Source organism: Prinia subflava, chromosome 3 (genome assembly GCF_021018805.1).
Source record: "Prinia subflava isolate CZ2003 ecotype Zambia chromosome 3, Cam_Psub_1.2, whole genome shotgun sequence".
Classification (NCBI taxonomy): domain Eukaryota; kingdom Metazoa; phylum Chordata; class Aves; order Passeriformes; family Cisticolidae; genus Prinia; species Prinia subflava.
This window is the reverse complement of record NC_086249.1, coordinates 35102196-35124300: the sequence shown is the minus strand read 5'-3', so window position 1 is coordinate 35124300 and position 22105 is coordinate 35102196. Positions and strand designations below refer to the sequence as shown.

The 22105-nt window shown below is 35.4% G+C and overlaps 1 protein-coding gene across 3 annotated transcripts in view; it reads right to left on the bottom strand.

The window, feature by feature from the left end:
• The window catches only part of IFT88 (intraflagellar transport 88), a 42054-nt gene that overhangs the window by 15223 nt on the left and 4726 nt on the right, over window positions 1-22105 (bottom strand). For 2 of the 3 annotated variants that reach the window (XM_063394646.1, XM_063394647.1), the window contains exons 8-23: window positions 21321-21411; window positions 20140-20244; window positions 18938-19040; window positions 18184-18298; window positions 17854-18085; window positions 16265-16335; window positions 15503-15589; window positions 13193-13292; window positions 10140-10226; window positions 9334-9520; window positions 8652-8760; window positions 7053-7203; window positions 5796-5911; window positions 2902-2954; window positions 2316-2381; window positions 500-606 (exon numbers count right to left, since the gene is read on the bottom strand). In XM_063394646.1, the coding sequence (XP_063250716.1) occupies window positions 500-606; window positions 2316-2381; window positions 2902-2954; window positions 5796-5911; window positions 7053-7203; window positions 8652-8760; window positions 9334-9520; window positions 10140-10226; window positions 13193-13292; window positions 15503-15589; window positions 16265-16335; window positions 17854-18085; window positions 18184-18298; window positions 18938-19040; window positions 20140-20244; window positions 21321-21411 (1780 nt within the window). The other variant, XM_063394649.1, reaches the window with a different exon arrangement.

The following is a 22105-nucleotide window of genomic DNA, read 5'->3' as shown; positions in this document are numbered from 1 at the left end:
ATTGGCACTCACACAAATTGTTTACTTCTACCTATATAATATGTCAACACTGCAGTTTTATAGCACAAATATATACATATAACTAAAAAGGAGTTCTTCTACACGGACAAATTCTTAGGCTTCCCATCTCTCCCTGTAGTTGCATTATTACTTGGCTTATAAATACACTGAAGTATTAAATAAAACCTGGCAAGTAAGTAGGAAAGACGACATTCCAGAGACATTGAATTATGCGAGTGGCTCCAGCATTCCCATCATGTCCACATAGTCCATCTTTCACTAGTATTTAAAGATCACAGAAAATCTGGTGCTCAGAAACTATTCAGACAGATGCAAGACTGATCAGTAATTTAAAATTAAACCTCCCAAACCCCCAAAACATAAGCTTGTGCAAACCAGGAAGCTAAAGATGCATTTTATCTTGAAGTATCACAAACACTACTTTAGCTTCATCTACATCTGTAGCAATACTGTATAATACACAGAGAAACAAACCTACCTGCTCTCTAATTTCTTTTAATTTTTCTGCTTTCTTGAGCTTTGTTACATATTCCTGGACTTCTTTCAGCCCCATGTCTGTGCAGAGACGAACTAAAAATCGGAGGCCTAATTGGAAAGCAAAGCATTGATAGAAAAAGACTTACAAACAGGTCAAGCTACAAGTGCACCCTGACACAACTGGACATGCAGAATGGCAAACGGTGCAAATAATGCAAACAAGGGGAGTCCAGTCCAGTATCACTATACAAGTTGTGGTATTTTGGAAGTAATTCAACATTTTCTCTGTGTCTGTATCCATGAAAAGCACAAACACCATCAGTATATGTGGAAGGTAAAAGGCACACTAACTAATTTGGCTCAGAACTCTTGACATTTGCAAAACATTTTGGAAGCTGGAAAGCATAGAAATGATACTAAGATATTGCTGAGGAGCTCCTATCAAGAGAATTTTGTTGAAAACAATTTTGTAAATGCCAAGTGAATCAAAATGTTTTTTTCCTCTGGCTGTGGTTGATTTTTTTAAAGAGTAATATTTATAGAATTAAAAAACCCCAACAAAGCTGACATGAAAATTGACTGTAATTCCGTGATTGAACTAAAAGAATCCCTAAAAAACATTCTCCTGAGACATTCTACCAAACTCTGAAAACACTGTTGGTATTCCTATGTGTTTGTCAACGTTCCTTTCAAAGAACTGAAGCAGAAACAAGCAGGACATGATCCATTCTCTCCAGACTGCTTTCACAAACATGTTATTTAATTCTGGGCTAAGTTAGTTTTCTGCTGGTTTAGGAAGCCCCTGATCAGGGAGGGATGAGGGATGAACCGTTGTTTCAGCAGCAGAAAACTTAAATCAGTTAAATCGTCTTGCCTAACTCCTGCCCCCAGTTTGTGAAATTTGCAGAAACTACACTCAGAAACGTATTTGCATTCTAAAAGGTTTCATAAATGCCCCTCTGAAATATGTGTGACCAACGGGAACATGACATTTTGCTTATAACTTTGAGGAGTTACAGTACTGAATTTCATTTGCACAAGAGAGCTGTGATTCCTCTTTAAGAAAGCGATACATTTGTCAAAGCAGATTGGTAAGATTTTAAAATGCAATACAATGAATGTTCTTCCCACACTGCATCTGAAAGCACAGACTTGTTGGCGACAACCTTGTATTTTGGAATTTGTGAGGCACAGTGTGGGATGGAAGAGAATGTTTACACAACCACTGACAACTCTTATTTTCTACAGGGCTTTTTTACTTAGAGTACAGGTGTGACTGATTTTGCAAAATGTCTTACTCTTCAATGTTGTGTTTCTCATAGTTTAGTGTGAAATCCTCTATGGATTTTCCAGAGACTGAGTGACCAACTACAGAAAAAACCCAGCAACAAAATTTCACCTTCTACATTTTTTGGAAACTCTGACTTTGATAAAACTTAGCAATAAAATTTTTTCGTATCTGGAAATTTACAGCAGGACTTTCAACCAGCAGGAACTAGAAGTACAAATACATATATTTTTCATTAGAAAGATTAAATAAGTAATATAGTTATGAAATCTAGGATGTATGTATGAGAAAGAACTCATCCAATGCAACTCAGTTAAAGTTTATTTTCATCGCTCTCCTTCAGCATTACCCTCATATTTCTTAAATCACCCGTCAGTGTTGTCTCAAAACTCATGCAGCATTAGCATGAATAAAAATGTTTCTTAATGGAAGTATTTTCATCCGAAAAATACATCATGGGATTACCAACACACCTATTCAATGTAACAAAGTTTCCTTTGATAGTTGCACAACGAATGAAACTACTCACATTCAACATTCTCCGGGAATTTTCTGTGAATGACTTTGTATTTCTCCAGAGCTTTCTGGTAGTTGCCTGCAAACAAAACAAACATCTCTTATCCACATACTCAAACATAAAAAATAATATTTTATGAGAAATTGGAACACTTTAACATCAATTCATCTTTTTAGTTAGAGTAAATGATTTAATATTGTAGGACCAAATTTGATAAGACCAAACTTAACATTCTTTATTAATGGATAGTAAAAATTAAGAGCATCTGAAAACAGTACAAATTACTCTGTAAATAACAGAATTAATGAGGAGGACGTCCCCGATTTTTGCCTTTTTTTTTTTTTTGACCTTCCTCTATGTCACCATTGTTCCAGTTTCTCACCATGCTCATAATAAAGAATTTCTCCTTTATGCCCAGTGTAAGTCTTCCCTATTTCAGTTTAAAACCATTGCTCCTTGACCTGGAACTGCACACCCCAGTCTGTCTCCATCTTTCCTATGAAACCCTCTCATTATTCTTCAAGCTGAACCACCCCAATGAATTACAAAAAAAATGTTACAAACCTGCAAGCAATTACGAAAATGTTACAGAACTTACCACTTCTCCTGTAGCAACTGGCAACCATCAGCTGCCACTTCTCTTCTGTTGGCCTGCATATAAATAAAACAAAATCATGGACACTGCCCAACAGTGAATAAGCAAAATAATCTGCATAGCACTGATAAAGGCCTACTATTTAACTAGTATTCAATTTTCACCCAGCACGTTGCCTTCCTAGAAAGAAGGCAGCCTGCTCAGCTCACACACAATTCCCACACCTGTCTGCAGGACTCCATGTCACTCCTTTTCAGACCCATGTTAGAGTTTTTGTCAGGCTCACAATTCTGTACCCAGACACAATTAGCAGACCTGACATGTGAACCACCACCCTTTGTCAGAGATACACAACCCCGCAATGGGGGAGGAACAAATCGCTAAGCTGTATTCTGAGGAGGTCCCACCTCTAGGGATGGCATGCCCAAGGGATTCCTGCCAGGAAGCACAGTCTCTACTTGCAGCTTTGAACTCTGGCTCCTCCTCTGTGCTGTCACCTCGATGTCCTAGCTGCTGCCTGTCCTTTTCTTTTTAGCACATAATGGTGACAGTATGGTCAGAGAGAATATTTGAGATGCTTGAGCATGTAAAATAAAACTATTGGACTATTTCCTCACTTCTACCAAGATATTGTGAAAATTAGAAAATTTTCATGTTAACGGTGTCAGCATCCTCTATAAGCCAAAGCACTTTGCACATGTGGCTTACAACTGAATAGTAGCATATCCAAAAGGTGCTGTAGGTTAACATTTTCAGACTAATTTTGTACTTATCCTCTTAAGTTTTCCTCTCTAATCATAGCACAGGCCATTTTTAACTCTAAGCAATCTGTTTGCCTGGTAGTTGCCAAGCAAGTTCATGAAATACAAATGCTGCACATTTTTAGTTTCAGCTGAATGTGTTTCCTGCAAAGAAAGGCTGCCAAACACACACCATAACTGAATTTGTTATGTAGTTCAGTATGAAAATTCTAGACAGAATAAATTGTCAGCATAGAGTACTAACTCTACTAACTCCTTTTATTAATGATAGATTTCAGCATGCTAGGAAAAATAAAATAGGGAAAAACTGTTTCCCAATTCACTGTCTAACATGTTATCTTAGAATGCAATTTAAAAAGTAGTTACTGTGATTAAAACACTGAATGCACTGAACAATTAAATTAAAACATGCTGCTCACTGTTAAAATAAAGATATAATTTTAAAATGCAACTTTATTTAAAATTAGTATCAACTTATATTTACATTTTTACAATTAGGATATCTAGTCTCTATTTTTAATACCAAATAAACAGCAAAATATTTATGCTCTGATATCTATTATTAAAATCTCCCACAGAGAAATAATTTTTCTGTATTACAGACAGATTACAAGTAATACTGAAGAATTTAATACACCAATTCTTCATAAGTACTTTACAATCCACATACTTCATGCATGGAGCGAGTGCTACATGAAGTACAAAATATTTAAATCTTTGCCAAAACAAGATTATGAAATAATTCTTTGAATTCTCAGCTGTTTCTTTCCAAATTTTCTAAGAAGGCCGTGAATGCCAGCATACACAATCTCATAGCTTGACTAAAATATGATTTTTTTAAGATAAGCCAGTATTTGTAGGGAAAAGAATACTGGCAAACCTGTGAACTGGGATTTCTGTCAACTCTCTCCTGTGTATTTCTGTCTAATCTACGTCTCTATTTCTTTATAAATATACCACCATTTGAGTGAAGTCTACTTTCCTCTATTTTTTTTTTCAATTCTAATTGTTAATTAAACCTTAGATTTTCTCATCTGTAATTAATGTCTACTTTAGCCCAAGCATCTCAAAGTTAGAATTAGGATTTTTACTGAACTTTTTACAACCTATTTACAGTATCATTTTTCCTTAAATTATGCTGTACAAAGTTTTTGTTCACATGCTGTCTTGTACATACACGTCATTCAGATTCACAGAACAAAAATAAAGTCAAATTTTAGATCATCACAAGAGAAGCAGTAGCAGAGTTTTGCTTAGTCTAATTTCTCATAGTTTTCCTAAAACACAAAATAAAGAAATTCACACTGGCTGGGAGTGAATTCTAATTAATCTATTAACATGAAATTCTTCATGAACCTATAGACAAGTATTTGTTTCTGCATAAAAAGACTGTGTGTGTGTATTTTTAGAATTCTCTTCGAACTCCGGATTACAAGTTTATATTTGACCAAATTTTATTTATAAACCATTCTCTAGTAAGGTCTCCTTCTGAACTAAAATAAAGCATATGGCCAATATACTTACTTAAATGCATTATATTCTGCTAAAGAACAATTTCAGCAAGTTGTTGAACTGAACTCAGTATAACTCAAACATCTTTATCAGGATCAGTTTAGCCTGTCAATTTATTTTCACTGACTACTGGTAGTACAGCACTGCACATTTTTGTTTCCTTATATGCCTTATTTGATGGAAGTAGAAGTTATGTGAAAAAAGGAAATGCAGCAAGATCAGCTAAAACACTCACTTATCTAAACCACCAAATCTTCACCACATAACAAAACAATAGAAAGGAATATTTCACAGAAAGCAACAGAGAAAAAGATCTTGGTGGCTTTGGAGAACTGTTCTCCACTTCATAGTTGTGTTTAATGGCATATAATAAAGAAAAATAGGTTCTAATAAATAACATTATCTTGGGCCCAATGGAGGATCTTATTTAACACTGCAAAGGCACAGTAAGAGCAAAAACACACTGTAAATGAACAGAAAGTTGAGAAAATTAAAAAATACCACAAATATTCTTAACCCTGCTGTTAGTTTATAGTATTAAAGTTATCCAGCTGATTTATCTCTAGGAATACTGATGGATGTCTAGCCAGAAATCTGAGTAGGCATAAAATAATAACTACTTACAGGATAAGTGCTGCCCTTTCAAAGTACTCAATGGCTTTTTCACAGAACTGGGTGTCAATGTAATACGCTCCAAGCCACTCAATGACCTCAATGTTGGAAGGGAAACACCGGTAGGACTGACAAAAGAGGAAAGGTGAAAATCCGCACAACTTTAGTGATAAACAACATCTTTATGTTGCTTCTGGGGTATCTTACTCAAGTGTTTGATTCTCCAGCTGCCCAAAACATGTAATATAAATGAATGGAAATAGTGTGCTGCACTAAGTGATCCTGGTGGGGAGAAAAAAAAAAGCATGCCAAATTTTCTAACTGCAGAATGCTTTTTAGAAGTTACCCAAGATGAATCTGTCACATTTTCCACCTAGACTTATTTGACATGCTATTTTAAATAGCTTGCAACAGCAAAAACATTTACTTAAATCACATCTATGTATGAATAACTCACCTAAAACGTTAAACAATGCTAACTGATAAGCGCACAATTCCACTGCTGGAAAACTCACCCCAAAGCATTCCTTTCTATACATAACTACATGAACAGCATTTTCAGCTTTTTAGACATTCCCTCTGAAATAGGCAGCAAAATTATCATCAAGCACAACTCAACCGGTAATTGAGATTGCAACACAGCCTTTGGCCATCCTCACTTTGCACAGACAAAGAAAGGGAACTCTCAGACTGCACCAGACACTTCCTGTCTGATTCTTGTTTCTAACACAGAAGAACCTCTACAGACTATGGACAGTCGTACAGCTAGTTTGAAATTAAAGAAGTTGCCTATCTTTAGGCAACTGTGTATACATAATGTACAGCTATACTGTTAAAATATATACAAAAACTTCCAAACATAAACAAAACACAATATGTATGTATCTCCGTATCTATTATAGTTTCCAATCAATGCAGTCACATTACACACCTCTAAAATTACTTCTATTATATCCTGATTTTATTTTGTCCCAGGCTATATTTTAAATTAACATTATTACAGGTCAGTGTAAATAATGACTGCATTAAAAAAAATTGGAAAGTCTGAGGCCAATATCCACATGGAAACATAGCCTATGTGTTTCCTTAGGATCTGACTAAAAAATCAGACTTTGTTAATTCTCCCCCAGTATTTCTTTTTTATCTTCTTTTTGAATGACATTTAATAACATTTAAATTAATCAATTGTTAATTTGATGCAGGAACCTATAGCAAAATTTTCTTAATTTAGGACAAAGTGCATTGAAAAAGCAATATAAGAGCAAGTACCTCACAGTAATAATAAAAAGCTAGGGGTTTATCACCTTCAGTATCATATAAACTCCCTAGCTTTGAAAGTACATGTGGATCAGTTGGCACCACACTGATCAACTGCGTCAGCCACTCTATGGCTTGATTGGGATCTTCCATGATCTGGTATCTGAGTTTTCCCCAGTCAAGGACTGATGCCAGTAGTAGTTTACTCAAAATCCCCACTACTTTACCTAATGCAATCCATGTGCTGAACACTACACCAGTCACTGTAGTATGGAGAAACAATGACTTGTTTTTTCCACACTGTTTTCATAATTTCATTCGTATCAGAAAGTATTTTTGTTATGCTAGAAGAAAGGTATTCAGAGACTTTGTCTGCTCTTTCACCTTAGAACCACGCTGGACTCAACAGAACTTTGGGCTCAGTTGTCCTCTCTGCCACTAATCTCACTTTGACTTCCTCATTTATAAGAATGAAGTGTGAAAACCTGGCCATTAATTTGCAGCCTTTACAACCTGACTAGTTTCTGTACTAACAGCATTTTGTTCTAAAGTCATTAGGTAAAACTGCTATTCCCAAGAACAGCCTTTTGCCAGCAGGGGCGTTTTCTGCTGTATGTATTCTGCTGTATTTCCAAGGAGCACAGCCCAGACTGTTCTGGTCCAGAGAAGAGCAGTTTCAGCTGTAACTCAGCCTGCAGTGTGCTCTTCCCTCCTGAATGGCACAATGGCTCAGAGCTCTGCAGCAGTGTCAGCTGGACCTACTGCCCAGCCTGTTTTTTCAGTTTCTGCTGCATCCTACCTGACACAAAAGAAGCTTCTGAGAACTGGTGGAAAGCAGTTTTACATAGCATTGGAGCAGAGAAACTCTTCTCCAGATGGACACTCGGAGCTTTCAGGGCATTTATGCTGCTGTAAAGGAGCTAGCTATAAGTGGAATAGAGATCAGAGCCCTTTTGGATTTTTGAAGGTTACTTATTTTACTGACTAGAATACATTTTTATTACCTACACTAGTCTTAAAATTGTAGTACATCAGCTGGAATCTGTTCTGCCTTGGGGAAGATTTTATTACACTCTGGATGTCCTCAGAAGCATTGTTAAAGAAGTTCATAGTTTAGAATATCACTGGTGATGTGCAAAGCCAATCTCTTCCCTCAGCTTTTCAATCTGTTGAGCTTTTGCAGTGCTGGGAGACAATTATTTTCTTACACATACACTAACTAATCTGAAAACAGCTTTCAGAAACAGAACTTCACATTTTTTAGCTAATATAATTTTTTCTTAAATATTTTACTTAATTGTGCTTACATCTGCCACATTATTTTCATAATAAAACATTTTAAATATTCCCTGACACAATTTAATACGGAGTGTAAATCTAATCCCTGCAATGTGAACAGTCTTAATGTTCTTCACTTGCTTCACTGGAAATATTCAATAAGGGTTAAGTTCTGGTCTCATCTTTCTCACAAATATTAGCTAATAAATCATTCTTACTATAATGGACACCATAGTAAATTTCTAAACCACCTTGACATGATTGAAACATGTATTTTGGATTAAATGAATTTACTAAACCCACCATGCCTTATCATAACCCAGAAAAAGATACATGCTTGCTAGCTGGTAAAGGACTTGGGCACTATTTGGAAGGATTGCATGGAGTTTCAGAAAACAATCCAAAGCTTCATTTATCCTGTTTAACTTCTTGTAGGCTAAACCTAAAAAATAAAGGTTACAGTATTAACATAATGAGAAACAGATTACTTCAGCATATTAACTGAAAGAATAACCAAGAAAAGCCAGATGAGAACTCAGTACTTGATTTTAAAGGACTCTCTATTTGTGTGAGCCATATTCAGAATTCTTATCAGCCAGCATGACCTACCAAACTGATAAATACAAGGAACGTGAACCCAATCAAAGACCAAGAACTTATGTAATCTCATTTTTTGAACAAGATGAATGAGGGAAAGACAAGGCTTTTAGAGGAGAATGACTCTCATAGTTTAATAATGCTGAAACTGGTAATCCTTTTAGTAGATAGTATTAATTTCTTAATCTTCAAAGTAACTTATTCATCTGCAATTACTAAATTATGTAGTTAACACTGGGAATTTTTTTTGCAGAACAGACAGGTAGTACAAGTAAATACCTTGCCATAACATAAATTACTCTATAAAGTAATAATAATTCACACATATTTCTATAAGAAAACTTTCAAAGACAGATTCTCAGAAACACTAGTGTTACCTTCAGTCAAAAGCTAAATCACAATAGCATCTGTGACTTACCAAGATTATAAAGTGCTTCAGTGCATAAGGAATCATTCCTGAGAGCTTCCTTATAAAATTCTGCTGCTTTTTCACAGTCTCCAGTTGCAAAAACAGTATTTCCTTTGTTAGTTAGAGCTGCTGGATTGTACCTATCAGAATTTACAGCTAAATCTGCATAGTTAGTTGCTTGTTCCAATTCATTCCCCTACATGAACAAAACAAACATTGTATTAGTCGTTTGTCAGATAATTTTCTTGTAGCTGTGGCTTCTTACAGGAATTTCAGGAGATTGATGACGAAAAACCACCCCATTATTCAGTCCTAAAATATTTCTTATATATTTGCATAAGGTAGATCATCTCTTTCAAGTTTCAGATAACACTTGAGACGCCTTGCCACTCTGTCCCATTCAGTCTACAGCTTTCTTTGTTGTAATAAAGCAGTATTAAAAAAAAAAATTAAAAATCCATACCCTACAAACTTCATACACAAACACACCTACCTAAGTTACATATTTCACGTGTTCCTGAAGTTCAGCCAGGGGCCCCAGGGCCAATGTTTTAAATCCAGCTATGGAGCTTCTGCACAAACCCAACTGCAGGCATGTTTCTGTGGCCTGGAGCTCTATCCCACTCTTCTTCCCATCAACAGTATACAAAGGGACCTGATCCAAATTTCAACTGCTGTGCCAGATTAACTACTCTAAGGTGCAGTTTCTTCTTCTTTACAGAGATTATTTAGGCAGACACAAAAATTGCTACAAAATACAGAGGCGGCTACATAAACTGCAGTTCTTAACTGCTTTTGTTGAAGCAAACACTTACCAAATAATAAAGGAATGAAAGGTTTGTTGCAGCTGCACTCTTTACTCTGCTCTCCTTTTTTTCAAACATTTTCAAAGTCTCCAGTGCCTAGAAATAATTTGGAAACCACTTACTTCACACTGAAGTGAATTTATTCCAAAATCCTTTCAAGAAAACATTGATAAACTTCACAGTAACAAACAGCTGGAATTATCAACTCGTATAGTCACATACATGATAATTACTAGAGCTTGTAACACACACTTGTGAGCATGTCCACACAAAAGTATATCTGTATTTATACAATACTAATTTTCATCACAAAACTTCAATAATACTGGCTATTACCTCCAAAATTTAGATTAGATAAGGCTATTGTGAGCTACAGGTATCTGACAATTCTGTATGTACAAAACACGTTAGACAATTTGCTTTTAATCTAGTCAACTAATAAAAATTCTCATACCTTCTTTGTAGTTCTTTAAGTGAACACAAATGAATTGATATAAAACCCCAATTAAAAAGCTGAAAAAGAACACACTATATAAAAAAATACACACCATAGTGTAGGACTGGATTTTGCTGTGCCTTTGTTTTGCATAATAAGATGATGACATTTGCCCAAGTTTAGGAAGTACTCAAATGTGAAGCTTGAGGCCAGAAGATTTATTTTAAAACTTTAACATGAAAACCAAATTTTATAAACTTCAAACTAAAGATGCTTACAGAAAAAACCCCATACATTTATAGCAAGTACACTACAAAAATCCCTCTGATATAAAAGGCAGCTTTTTCTTGGAAAAACATTTGTAACTGCAGACTAAATTATTAAATAAATCTGTCTCCCTTATGCTAAATATTTATTCTAACAACACAATCTGTTAGAATATCACAGTGAGCCCAGTTCCAGCATCTATTTCAACAAAGATGTGGCAACCACAATTTAACCATCAACATCAGCAATTCAAGTTTCCTTCCTTCTTTCCATGAAATCTTTAAGCTGCTGTTTACATATCAAAGGCATGACACTATATGTCAAATTCCAAAACAAACAAAAGGAGAAGTTTTAATTGTCTGTCATACATAGTTTTCACAGTTACTCTACACAAAAACCACAACTGTATTTATGATGTGCAAAATGACAGAATACATACAGCTATATGTAGTTCAGAGATTTAGTCAACTACATTCTACCCAAGAACTATGAGCTATTAATGATCCTAATATTCTTTTAATAGAAATTCTTTAAAAATACATCAATTTCAATCAAGAAAAGCATTTCAAAAGTTAGGCTCTAGATTTTAGAAATAGAAATGGTCTTAGAAATATATGAATATTAACCATGATACTTTTAAACTTTTCACGTATATATATTTGTGACTTTCTCCAAAAAGGTAATGATCCCAAATATTTCCAGATGTAACATTACTATATCTGAGGCACACTGCTGGTAAGGAAAGATTTGCTTCTTCATGGAATTAACTTTTGGTAAATTTACAGTTTAATGTTACTTTTTGAAAAGCCATTTTCAATTGTATCCAATTTATTTACCTTTGCTTTTACTGCTAAATGGGACCTTGGATGATAAAGGCTGGGCAGAAATGCCCTTTTAATGTATAATGAAAAGTTCACATGAGTCTGAACACAATACATTTACTGGTAAATTATCTTGTGGGTCTCTTGAACCATTTCAGCAATTATGAGCCCTATGATGAAAACCTATAGGCAAAATTTTTTTGTAAAAGTAAATTTTTTTTTGTAAAGTAGCACTGCATCATCAGTTAAATTTAAAGATTTCTAAAGAACTTCTAACTTTTAATCCCAACAATTACTTAGGTTCAACAATCAAAACACAGACTATACAAACTATTCTTTGTTACTTGCTTCCAGTGTATCTATATTATTTGCTTACAGAAGTTAAACTTCAAAACAGTTTGTCTGACTCTAGCAGGGTGTGCCAGAGACGCTAAGAAGTTGCATGGTTAACCTGCAGAATTTTGTTTTTAAATTAATTTTCAAAGTTTTTCTTTGATATTAAAAAAAATTCAAAATATTTTACACACACAACTAAATATAACATGGTAATTTCACTTGAATTTTATTTTATATTTTATATGCAAGCACTACTTTAAAATAGTATATTCATTATTATGAACCCATAGTTAAGCCCACTGTTGTAACAGAAGAAATCTATTTTAGTTTGTTGTTTTTTTTAAAAAAAGACACAATAAAGCTTCAGCCTTGGAACTGAGTATTTCAATAAGTTTCCATTCTTGTTATTCAGCCAAAGGTGTGTTGAGCAGTTGGTGAGTTAGGAAGTATATGAACAACAGACAGACAGGATGAATGCAAATGTCAGCTGCAGTTTTATTACAACAAAACAAATGTAAAGATGCTCTGCAATCACCATTCTGCAGTCCTACTCTGCTAAGTGGTTCCAATGCAGGTTAAAGGTCTTCTGTCACATGATCCAAGTTCTTCTCCCCATACTCCTAACTTCCAACACACTTCCCTCTCCCCCACTGAAATACTCCAGAAAACATCACCAACCATCTCTGTATCTCATTTTACCTCTGGGAACCCATTTTAGGTTTTTTAACCTATACTGAACAGTAACTGGAAATCCCAAAAAATTACCATAGAGTTAACTATACATAGCAGGTGCAGCTGCCTGTATTCTGGCACTATAGTCAACCTAACTGGGAGAAAGATTCAGCTCATATTAATGAAAACACCCCCAGGCTGATTAGCAAAAGACTTTCTAGGCTCTACTGACTGTACTGACCTCGGTTCCACTAACTGCAATGACAGCTTGGACACCCAGTGACGAAAACCACATTCAGATTTTTGATTCTGAAATGCACTGCATTCACTCTAACTTCCATAGCACAAATTTCATTTAGATAAAACTTGTCTCTTGCCAGTGTTTTTATAAAGTTATTTTACTGATCAGCATCAAAATAATTATTGTTTGCATAAATTACACTTTCCCTTGCCAAAAAGTATGCTGTGGCTAACAAAGGTATATTTGCAAATACAATATTAAAAAGTACTAATGTGAAAAGTTACTATACCTGGTTAAAATTCTGTTGCCTCAAGTAAGTAGTGGCTTTATTTATTTCCAGATCATTGGCCAACTCTACATACTGGGAAGCTTTCACTGCATCAACACACCTGCAACAGAAAGCAAGCCATGAAGATAAACAAAATGCATCTGTGCAAATGCCTCCAAGTTACTTTTCTTTTTCAGCTAATTTGCTTTCTGAACTGAATTTTCTTAGCTAGTTTTTCTTCACAGTGGTAAAGAGCACTCTGAGTAAAAATGCTTGTAAGAATATTTCAGTCCCATAACCTACCGTAATTACAGTATCTCTGCTGACTCTTGTTTCTTTTAAGTCAGCTGCCTAAATGTAACTTTATTTTCTATAACTGAGCAATACCTGCTGTCAAAAACTGACTAAAATAATTTTTCAAGCATTTTCTTTGGCTACATTCTATAACGTGGTTTTTCAAATTTCATCTCCTGATGCGTATATTACCAAACTCATAAAAATATTAGTGAACGAAACCAGAGACTAAAGATTGTGTCCCTGAGCTACATCATAATAAGAGTCATAATAATAAATCTCTTTCTGATCATCTTCAGTTATTTGTGGCTTAGGGTCCTCTGCAAAAAGAGTGCAGAACAGAAAGCAGCAGACTCTTCAGATGTTCACTCACAGCCACTGTCCCACAGTTTGGTGTGATCTACCTTCAGCTGATCATTTGAAGTAAGACTTTTATTTATTGTATGAATATCCTGTTCTCTCAAACACTTGGAAAATAGGCACAGGAAATGAACAACTTGTGGGATGCTTCCTTAATCCCTTCTACTATTTTTTTAACTGGTGGAAAGCCACCTTCTTTCCTTTTAATAGTTGGCTATTTTGCTGACAGAAGTTTAATTCAACAAACTGTTATAATTGGTTTGGCACGTGGACAGTCTTTAGACAAATGCCTTTTATGTTAGAGGAAAAGTTGCAATAAAACTTGGTAATTTCTTCTTTTATTACAGATGTCTTTGCATTATCAAAAAAGCACTTTCAACTGTTAGTTTTAACATCTTTTAATCATAAAATGCAATGACATCTAACTATCCAACTGTTCTTATGTAATATGACAGAATAGTCCCAATGTTATGCCACATTTTAAGTAATAACTCCTATGAACGCTGAATAATATTCTCTAAATAAAATGAATTTGATTGAAAGTACATTTAATACTCAGAGGACCCATAATAAAGTTTATAATTAGAAAAATTAAGCTCAAGCTGCTGGTTTAACTTCTTCATTGGGTTTGAATACCTCAGCTTAAAATAACAAAGAGTAAATCTGTCCTGATACAAAAAAAGCAATCCCGTGGATCTCAGCAAAAGCTGTTCAATTAGCCAGAACAGGTTTGAGTGTGTTACTCCATAACAAGCATTCTGTGGATAGCACTAAAAACACTGAGTATTTTACAACCTTTTGAAGTTCTTCTGAACAAAAATCAAGACACAGAGCAAACAAATCTGACTTGCTCCTGCTAACAAATTAGAAAACAACCTAATTTTTTACAAGACATTATTAAATCCTGATGATTCAGAATGGCAGAAGTAGGGAAATTATAAGATTATAATTATTATTAAACCATCAAACACCACCTTGTGGACTCTAGCAGACAATGCATGTCTGTGTGAGAGATTGTTTCCTGTTAGTATCAACAGCCTTCCTAGCAAATTATAATTATAGGACCTGCAAAATGTGAGAATAATCCTAACAGGCAATAAACTCCAGGTAAAGAACAGTCTGAACTAAGTCAGCAGCCTATCACTGTGTACACTTGTATAAATGTTTTAAGAAATGGCAGATTAAGTTTATATTTATAAACATTAGGTTCATAAACAAAATTCAAACAAACCTTCCTTAAAATTTAGATTCCAGTGCTTTACATAATGACTCAAGGGTGTGATCGAAACTTCTTAAGCCCCCCAAGTCTTCATTATGCTATCTTCAACCTTAAAGACCAGTAATCACTGCCTTCCATATCGCATTTGTCTGCTGAGACTTTCAAAAGCTTTTCCATTTTGAAACTGAATTTTCAAATTCAACTGAACCTTTTGTGTGAATTCAGAACACCACAAAATGTACAGTTAAGAATTGGCTTTTGATGTTAAATTACTTTTTAAGACAGAACACACTCTAATGCTTTGTTTTGTTAGGGGGCAAACTGAAAACAGCCTGGTTGCTGTGTTTGAGATGCACAGAGAACTGTGTTTCCCAGGCTGCTTCTGTCTGTGAACTGGTTTCATAACCAGCACAAGAGTGGACACAGTTTAGACAAAAAGAACCCCGCTAGACTCTTACCAGTCATAGCCCACTGCAAAAGATGTCTCGATTGCCGGTGCAATGAGTTTAGCAGCTGTCATGATGTAATCCTCTGCCAAGGACTTCCTAAAGGAAAAAAACCCGCACAAAACACAACACAAGAATATGAAAGGAATTCTTGACTCTTAGGGCAGTGAGGCACTGGAACGGGCTGCCCAGAGAAGCTGAGGATGCCCCATCCCTGGAAGCATTTCAAGGCCAGGCTGGATGGGGCTCTGAGCATCCTGGTCTAGTGGGAAGTGTCCTTGCCCATGGCAGGGGGGCTGGAACCAGATCTTCTCTAAAGTCCCCTCCAACCAAACCATTCTATATTTGCATACAATTCTATCTCACCATTTCAAAAACATGTACAGAAAAACAAAACAAAATGTGTTCTGGCTTCTTCCTGCACTCAGCACAAATCTCAGAAGTCAATGTAACCTGTTCCCTGTTACCACTATTTCCCTGTATCTTGATTAAGGTCTTAGTTTTTCTGTTTTCCTTTCACTGCACACTAGTACTTTTTAAAAAACCTCAAATGCTGCAAGTTTTAAGCAGTGTACCCTGTAACATTTGGGGTAGATACTCTAGGGCAGTATGTTAAACTGAGAGATCCAACTGGTTCTTCTGAGCATGTTCCTTCCTAAGAACTGGGAGGACACTTTTGTAACAAGAGCTGTGGCCAGGTGACAAGACTGATAATCCTTCCAGAAGCTAAAATTCAAGGCACCACAGTCAAGAAAAAGCAGAGTCCACCATTACCTCTCACGTTCTATTTTACTTAAACTGTCAATTTTAATGGCTTCAATCAGTAGATTTGTATGTAGGTCATCCTGGAGGGGGACAAAACAATTGTAAATTATACCAGCATACAAACATTTTCATTATTTTATAGACAATATGACTGCAAACATAAATGGATGTCAAATATATGATCTATAATGTCACTTACTTTCCACATTTGAAAAAGCTAGCTTTGGTTGAAAGTAGTTTTCTAACCATATACTGTGAAATTTGGCATTACAACCACCTCAATACTGTTTCTCTGCTCATGTGTGTTATCACAGCTCACATTAAGGTTGTTAACAGACGTAGTTCATGTCATGTGTATCAGACCAGGAAGGCTGCAAATCACAGTGAGAATATTCTCATACTTAAAAAGAAGCATTTGCTGAACTGCTGTGCTATTCAGCAGATGAGGACTTGTGCTACCTCCTCACTGCAATAACTTGCATGATCATCTTACAGTTTCTATCTGTTTCTAACACATCTCTGTTATCTCTAAAAGCAGTTATGCAAGGTATGCTAGGTAGCCACCCTTTCCTCATTTATTTGGGACAGATCATAGATTTATGCAAAATAAAGACCATAAGGAAACCATGATCTTTTCTCTGACCTCTTCATAAAAAAGATAGAGAACTTGGAATATCTGTTAAAACTAAGCTTGCCTACCCTTAGAAATAACTTCTGCAATCTCAAGGCTGTCTTCCAAAGAATGATCTGACATAGTCCTCAATTAATTCAAAGGCTTAACGATCCTTTTATATAATTTCTAATATAAGACTTTATATAAAATGTATTAAAATGTATACATATATATCAGTAAATATATCTTTTTGCTTCATATGTTATATTTTATTTCCTTATGCTATGACAATAGGAAACAACAGCTACTCTTAAGCTGCAAACAGTTTGAAGATTAGTAAATATTTGATCTTTAGGACTGAAAGATTTGAATCACTGAAAAAAAAGACTGCTAGGAGAAGATAAAAGGCTTGATCTTTCTATAGAGGATTTTTCTAAGAGACCCTAAATGTATTAACTATTTTTTACTCTCTTTAGCATCATGGAAAGTCACAGGAAGTCTAGTTTTCAACAAAGTCTAATCAACTAAAATAAGCATCTGTAAATGTCACTGTAGCTTTCTTCTGTAAAGTATCACTACAATATTACAAGTTTTATTAGCACACACTGGAGGAAACTTGCATTAGCCCACTCATTGTTTAGCTCCCTTTATTTTACCTTATAAATATTTTATTAAAATTTTATATAAATGAAGATAGTAAAGCAGTAAGTGAGCTATGTAAGTAAGCCCAAATGAATTTCAACAAAATCATTATGAAGATAATCTTGTGGTGTGGGTTTTATGTACATCACATCTTTTGAGGAAAAAAGGATTTAAATGTTCTGTCATTAGTTTACACATCTGAGCTCTACTGCCACACTAAATGCATGCTGGTGAAGAAGTTATTTCAGATACTTAAATACACACCAATTTCCAAGCATTCAGTATCTCTCCCTCTTTCTCCTGATTTACTATATAGAGACAGAGTTTATTTTTTCCAACTTACATTTAATGAAATGTATTTGTCTTCGTAATCCACTTCCAAGGGAACTTCGATGAGCTTTTTGAAGGCTTTCTTCATTTGCTCACCATTTCCAATAGCAAAGTAACATAGGATCAGGTTGAAGCCTGCCTTCAGGTTTGGGGATATGCTCATTATTTCTTCAAATGAAGAAATGGCATCAACGTATTGGCCAATTTTAATAAACGCAACTCCAATATTTTCCATTATTTTTATCCTAAGTAAGAAATCAGGTTTAGGTTGGATTTTTAACAACTAAATCATACTGCATGCAAAACTTGTATTTCATAACCATGCCTCCTAGAAGAAACTCACCTCATCTGTTTGTGGGAACTAGTAATCTGGTCTAGAGCCATGCGGTAGAATTTGATAGCTTTGGAATAGTTCCGTTGCTTTAAATATATATTTCCCATATTTACCTTCAGTATACCTATCAAAAGGAGTCACTGAGTTACAACATTTTAAAAGTGTTTCAAATTGACAGAATAAAACTTCTTAATAATTTTGTCTTCATTATAGCAATGTCCCTTTAAAGCAGCACTGCACAAAAGTGCCTTCTGTAATTATAATTCAAGAGAAGATGAGAGAGAACATGAAGTAGTAATGAAACCTAGAATAGAACTATCATGTAAGATGTATTCTGATTTTGATTTTGAATTGAGGGATGAAATGGAGGTTATTTATTGTCCTCCCAGGAAGACAGATGCAAATAAGCATCTCTGAAAAACACACTGTAGGGGTCTCAGAGATATGCAAAATACTAAAAGAGGCTTTCAGGAGGGATAGGCCAAGTCAAAAGAGAAAAAATTAGTACTAGAGAAGACCACACAGCATGTGTGGCATGAGAAAATTATGTATTTGTCTTTATGTTAGCTCAGTCTGTGGAAAGAAAAGACTTCATGAGTCAGTATAATTTAATGTGGCTTGGCTCTCAGATTATGAGTATCTGTCAGCCACACTGAGTGGCAGACATGAGAGCTGAATTCTCTGAGTATCAGCACCATGCAGATGCAGTCCTCACCTTGAATGCCTGACTACCAGTTTTAATCCACTTTGGGATGAAACCCACCTCCATTGCTGAACATCTTATTCTTCACTATTACTTGGTAAGTAGTCAGCGCTTCAGCATACATTTCATTAGCAGCATACTGACTGGCCAGATTGAGGAGAACCTATAAAAAATTGGAATTACAGGTACAAGAAAATACATTGTCCTCTCAACAGTAATAAACTTGAATTCATAGTAGATAATTTCAAGTTAATTTCACCTTGGAACTACTGTCTTTACCACTTGTAAGCTTCCTATCTTTAATACTCATTTGTTCTTGCAAATTGATATAGAGGAAACAAGTTTAAAAGCTACTTATTCCAGGTAATTCTTTTATTTTTGTACATTAATTACTAGCATTCAAAATTATGCTACATGGGCCTTAGACCTAAATAAACACAGTGCTATAATGCAAGGTTATTAAAAAATATTCATACAAGAAAATTCTCAGAAACTGTTTGTAATTTATGACTCCCAACATGTGGAAAATGGTCCCAATACCTGTAGTCACTCAGTTTAGAAGGGGAGAATTTTTCCAAACTGCTGTTTCACAACAGAAGTTCTGTTGGTATCAGGTAAAATAGCTCTGCATTTTTTTCTACAGCTTTACTCTGACCTTCATGGTAAAACAAATTACAAGGTCTGCCGAATTCAATATACTAATTGTTCATAATTGTATCTACAGCACAACTTGGAACATGAATTTAAATATCACTCAAGTATCTTTATGCATGCTGTACCCTTTAAAAAATACTATTTGAAAACCAGAATATAAATCTAGATACCTGCTTTTAGATTCAGGAATATTACTATATCCTACTTCATGTAACACATTCTTGGTCACTTTATGATTCAATTTAAAGGCAGTATCTGATCTTTCCTGTTTTGTTTTCTCTTCTCGGCATATTACATCCTCTAAGCTATTTATTTCTGAAATATAGGGTCTGCATCTGCTATATTTTGATATGCAGGTTTTACGTGTGAGTAAATATCTGGAATACATATTCATGGAAATTCTTCTCCACTTAACACAGACTACATGGTCTCTATGGGATTTGAGATTGCAGGGAATGGACTCGATGACATGAACGGGTCTCCTGTGTACACTGCCAGGAGTGTTGCAGCACAGACACACATTTCAGGAAACACTGGCATTTCTGCTCAGGAGGGTTTTTAGCAACATTTCAGTCAACTGAAGAAACTGAAGATTTCTAAGCACTTACTGTGTAAGTGAGGTCTAAGTTGATGCTTTCTGGAGGAGCAATTTGTTCACGCTGTCTCAACAATTCTCTTTCCTGTCTTCCAGCCTCTTTTGCTTTCTCCAGAGCCTTAAACAAAATACTACAATTTAACAGTGCCTTGAATCTTACTGGCTCAAGATGATGAAAATACATTCAAAACAAGTATGAAGAGAATATATCCATGTCTATTTTCTTTGGTTTACAGACTGCACCAAATGCCTGAAAAAAGCACCAAAAACTCACCAGAAGGTTTTAATTAGCAATAAGCAGACATACAGTTATCTAAGTCTGCTTAGCTGTGTAATTATGTACCCAATTACAATTCTCTGCAGATTGGTGTCAATATGCTTTGCACAAGTACTGCTTTGGGTCTAGCAAGTGCCATTAGCAGTCCTGTGTGTCTCCACAAGGGTGCAATGATTAAGAAAGTAATGGTTACTACTCAAGGTGGCTATTTGAAAGCCAGTGGTGAAAGAAGTACTTCATGAAATAGTTTGATTCCTAGTCCTTATGACAGAAGGCAAATCCAACCTGGCTGTTTTACAGACGAGGTCACAACTTTGACAACTTTTGCAGGAAAATGGATATTCTGCTGGACTTGTCAAAAACAAACATTCTGTAGGACCCTTGGATTGTCTGATACAATCTACATAAGAAACAACCCTTTCACATCAAGAGTATTCTTGACCATACATGCAAGAGGCTCAGGAAAAACGAACAAAATAGATTAGTCAACTAGCCACTTCTCAGTGGCACAACTGTGCTCTAGTATCGTCTACAACAGAACAAATACATTCAAACTGTCCACTGGAAATAGTTCCTTATCCATGGGAACCTCTGATCATACCCAGGAAGTGTTAAATGCTAGCTGGCCTGGGCCAGAACTGTGCCAGTACAACTAATTCATTGCACCCATCTGAAGAGGTCAGTAGACACAAGGGGAAGGGAATTTCTGTGACACTGAAATCTTAAATATATATGCTAGAAATACAGCTCCTACCTTCTTTCTTTCAGCAAAGCAAGGTTATCACTAGACTAGAAGAGTCATAATAAATTTAGAATTAAAATTATTTTAATAATTTTCAACATTTGGCTGCAAGTCATTTTGAAACACCTATCTACACAAATTACAGCAGAAATGAAGTGAAATTCAGAAAAACTACCAATTTCAAGTCTCCACAGCTATTGGCAACACAGCTTTCTTCAACCAGTTCATTCACTTTTTTTTCCAACTGCCTCATCTTCTCTTCTAAACTAAAATAAAAATAGCAACAAAAGGATTAAAACTGAAGTTAAAGTAATGTAACTGCAAACACTAAGCTTTTACACATTATATTCCCAATAAAACAACACAATTATATATCAAATGTCACAACTAACTGGTTTTCCCATCAAAGAAATTATTGTGGGAAACTGTGCCAAGAGAAGTTTGTTCAAAGATATCACACTCTTAATCTGAGAATAGAGACCTAAGAAAACAGAAATCCTCTTACAAGAAGAGTACCGACAGGCAAATTTCACAAATCAAATATGTTCAGGAGAACTACAAAACAACAGATGAGCTTCATATCAAACACTAATGAAATGAACTATCACATTAAAAGCAATTAATTTAACCTTCATTTACATACATAACTCTAAAGCACTGCCTGCAAATGCAGATTATAACAAAAAGTTGTGGTGCTTCTCGACTTTTTCCACGGCTAAATAACCAAACGCTTCAGTAGGACTCCCTATTCCTATAGAGCTGCATTTGGGAACAGAACTTTGGTACTGGAAAGCTCAACGATTTTCTGAGCAGACTCCCCAACATTTGCACCAGCCTGCAAGTCTCAGCTCAAGTGCTAAGCTCAGAGTGAACAGGGAGAAAGAGCAGGCAACTTCCCCCAAGTTCTTCCCAAAGAGCTGCAGGAATCGTGGTGCTCCTTGCCTGTCACACACACTTCCA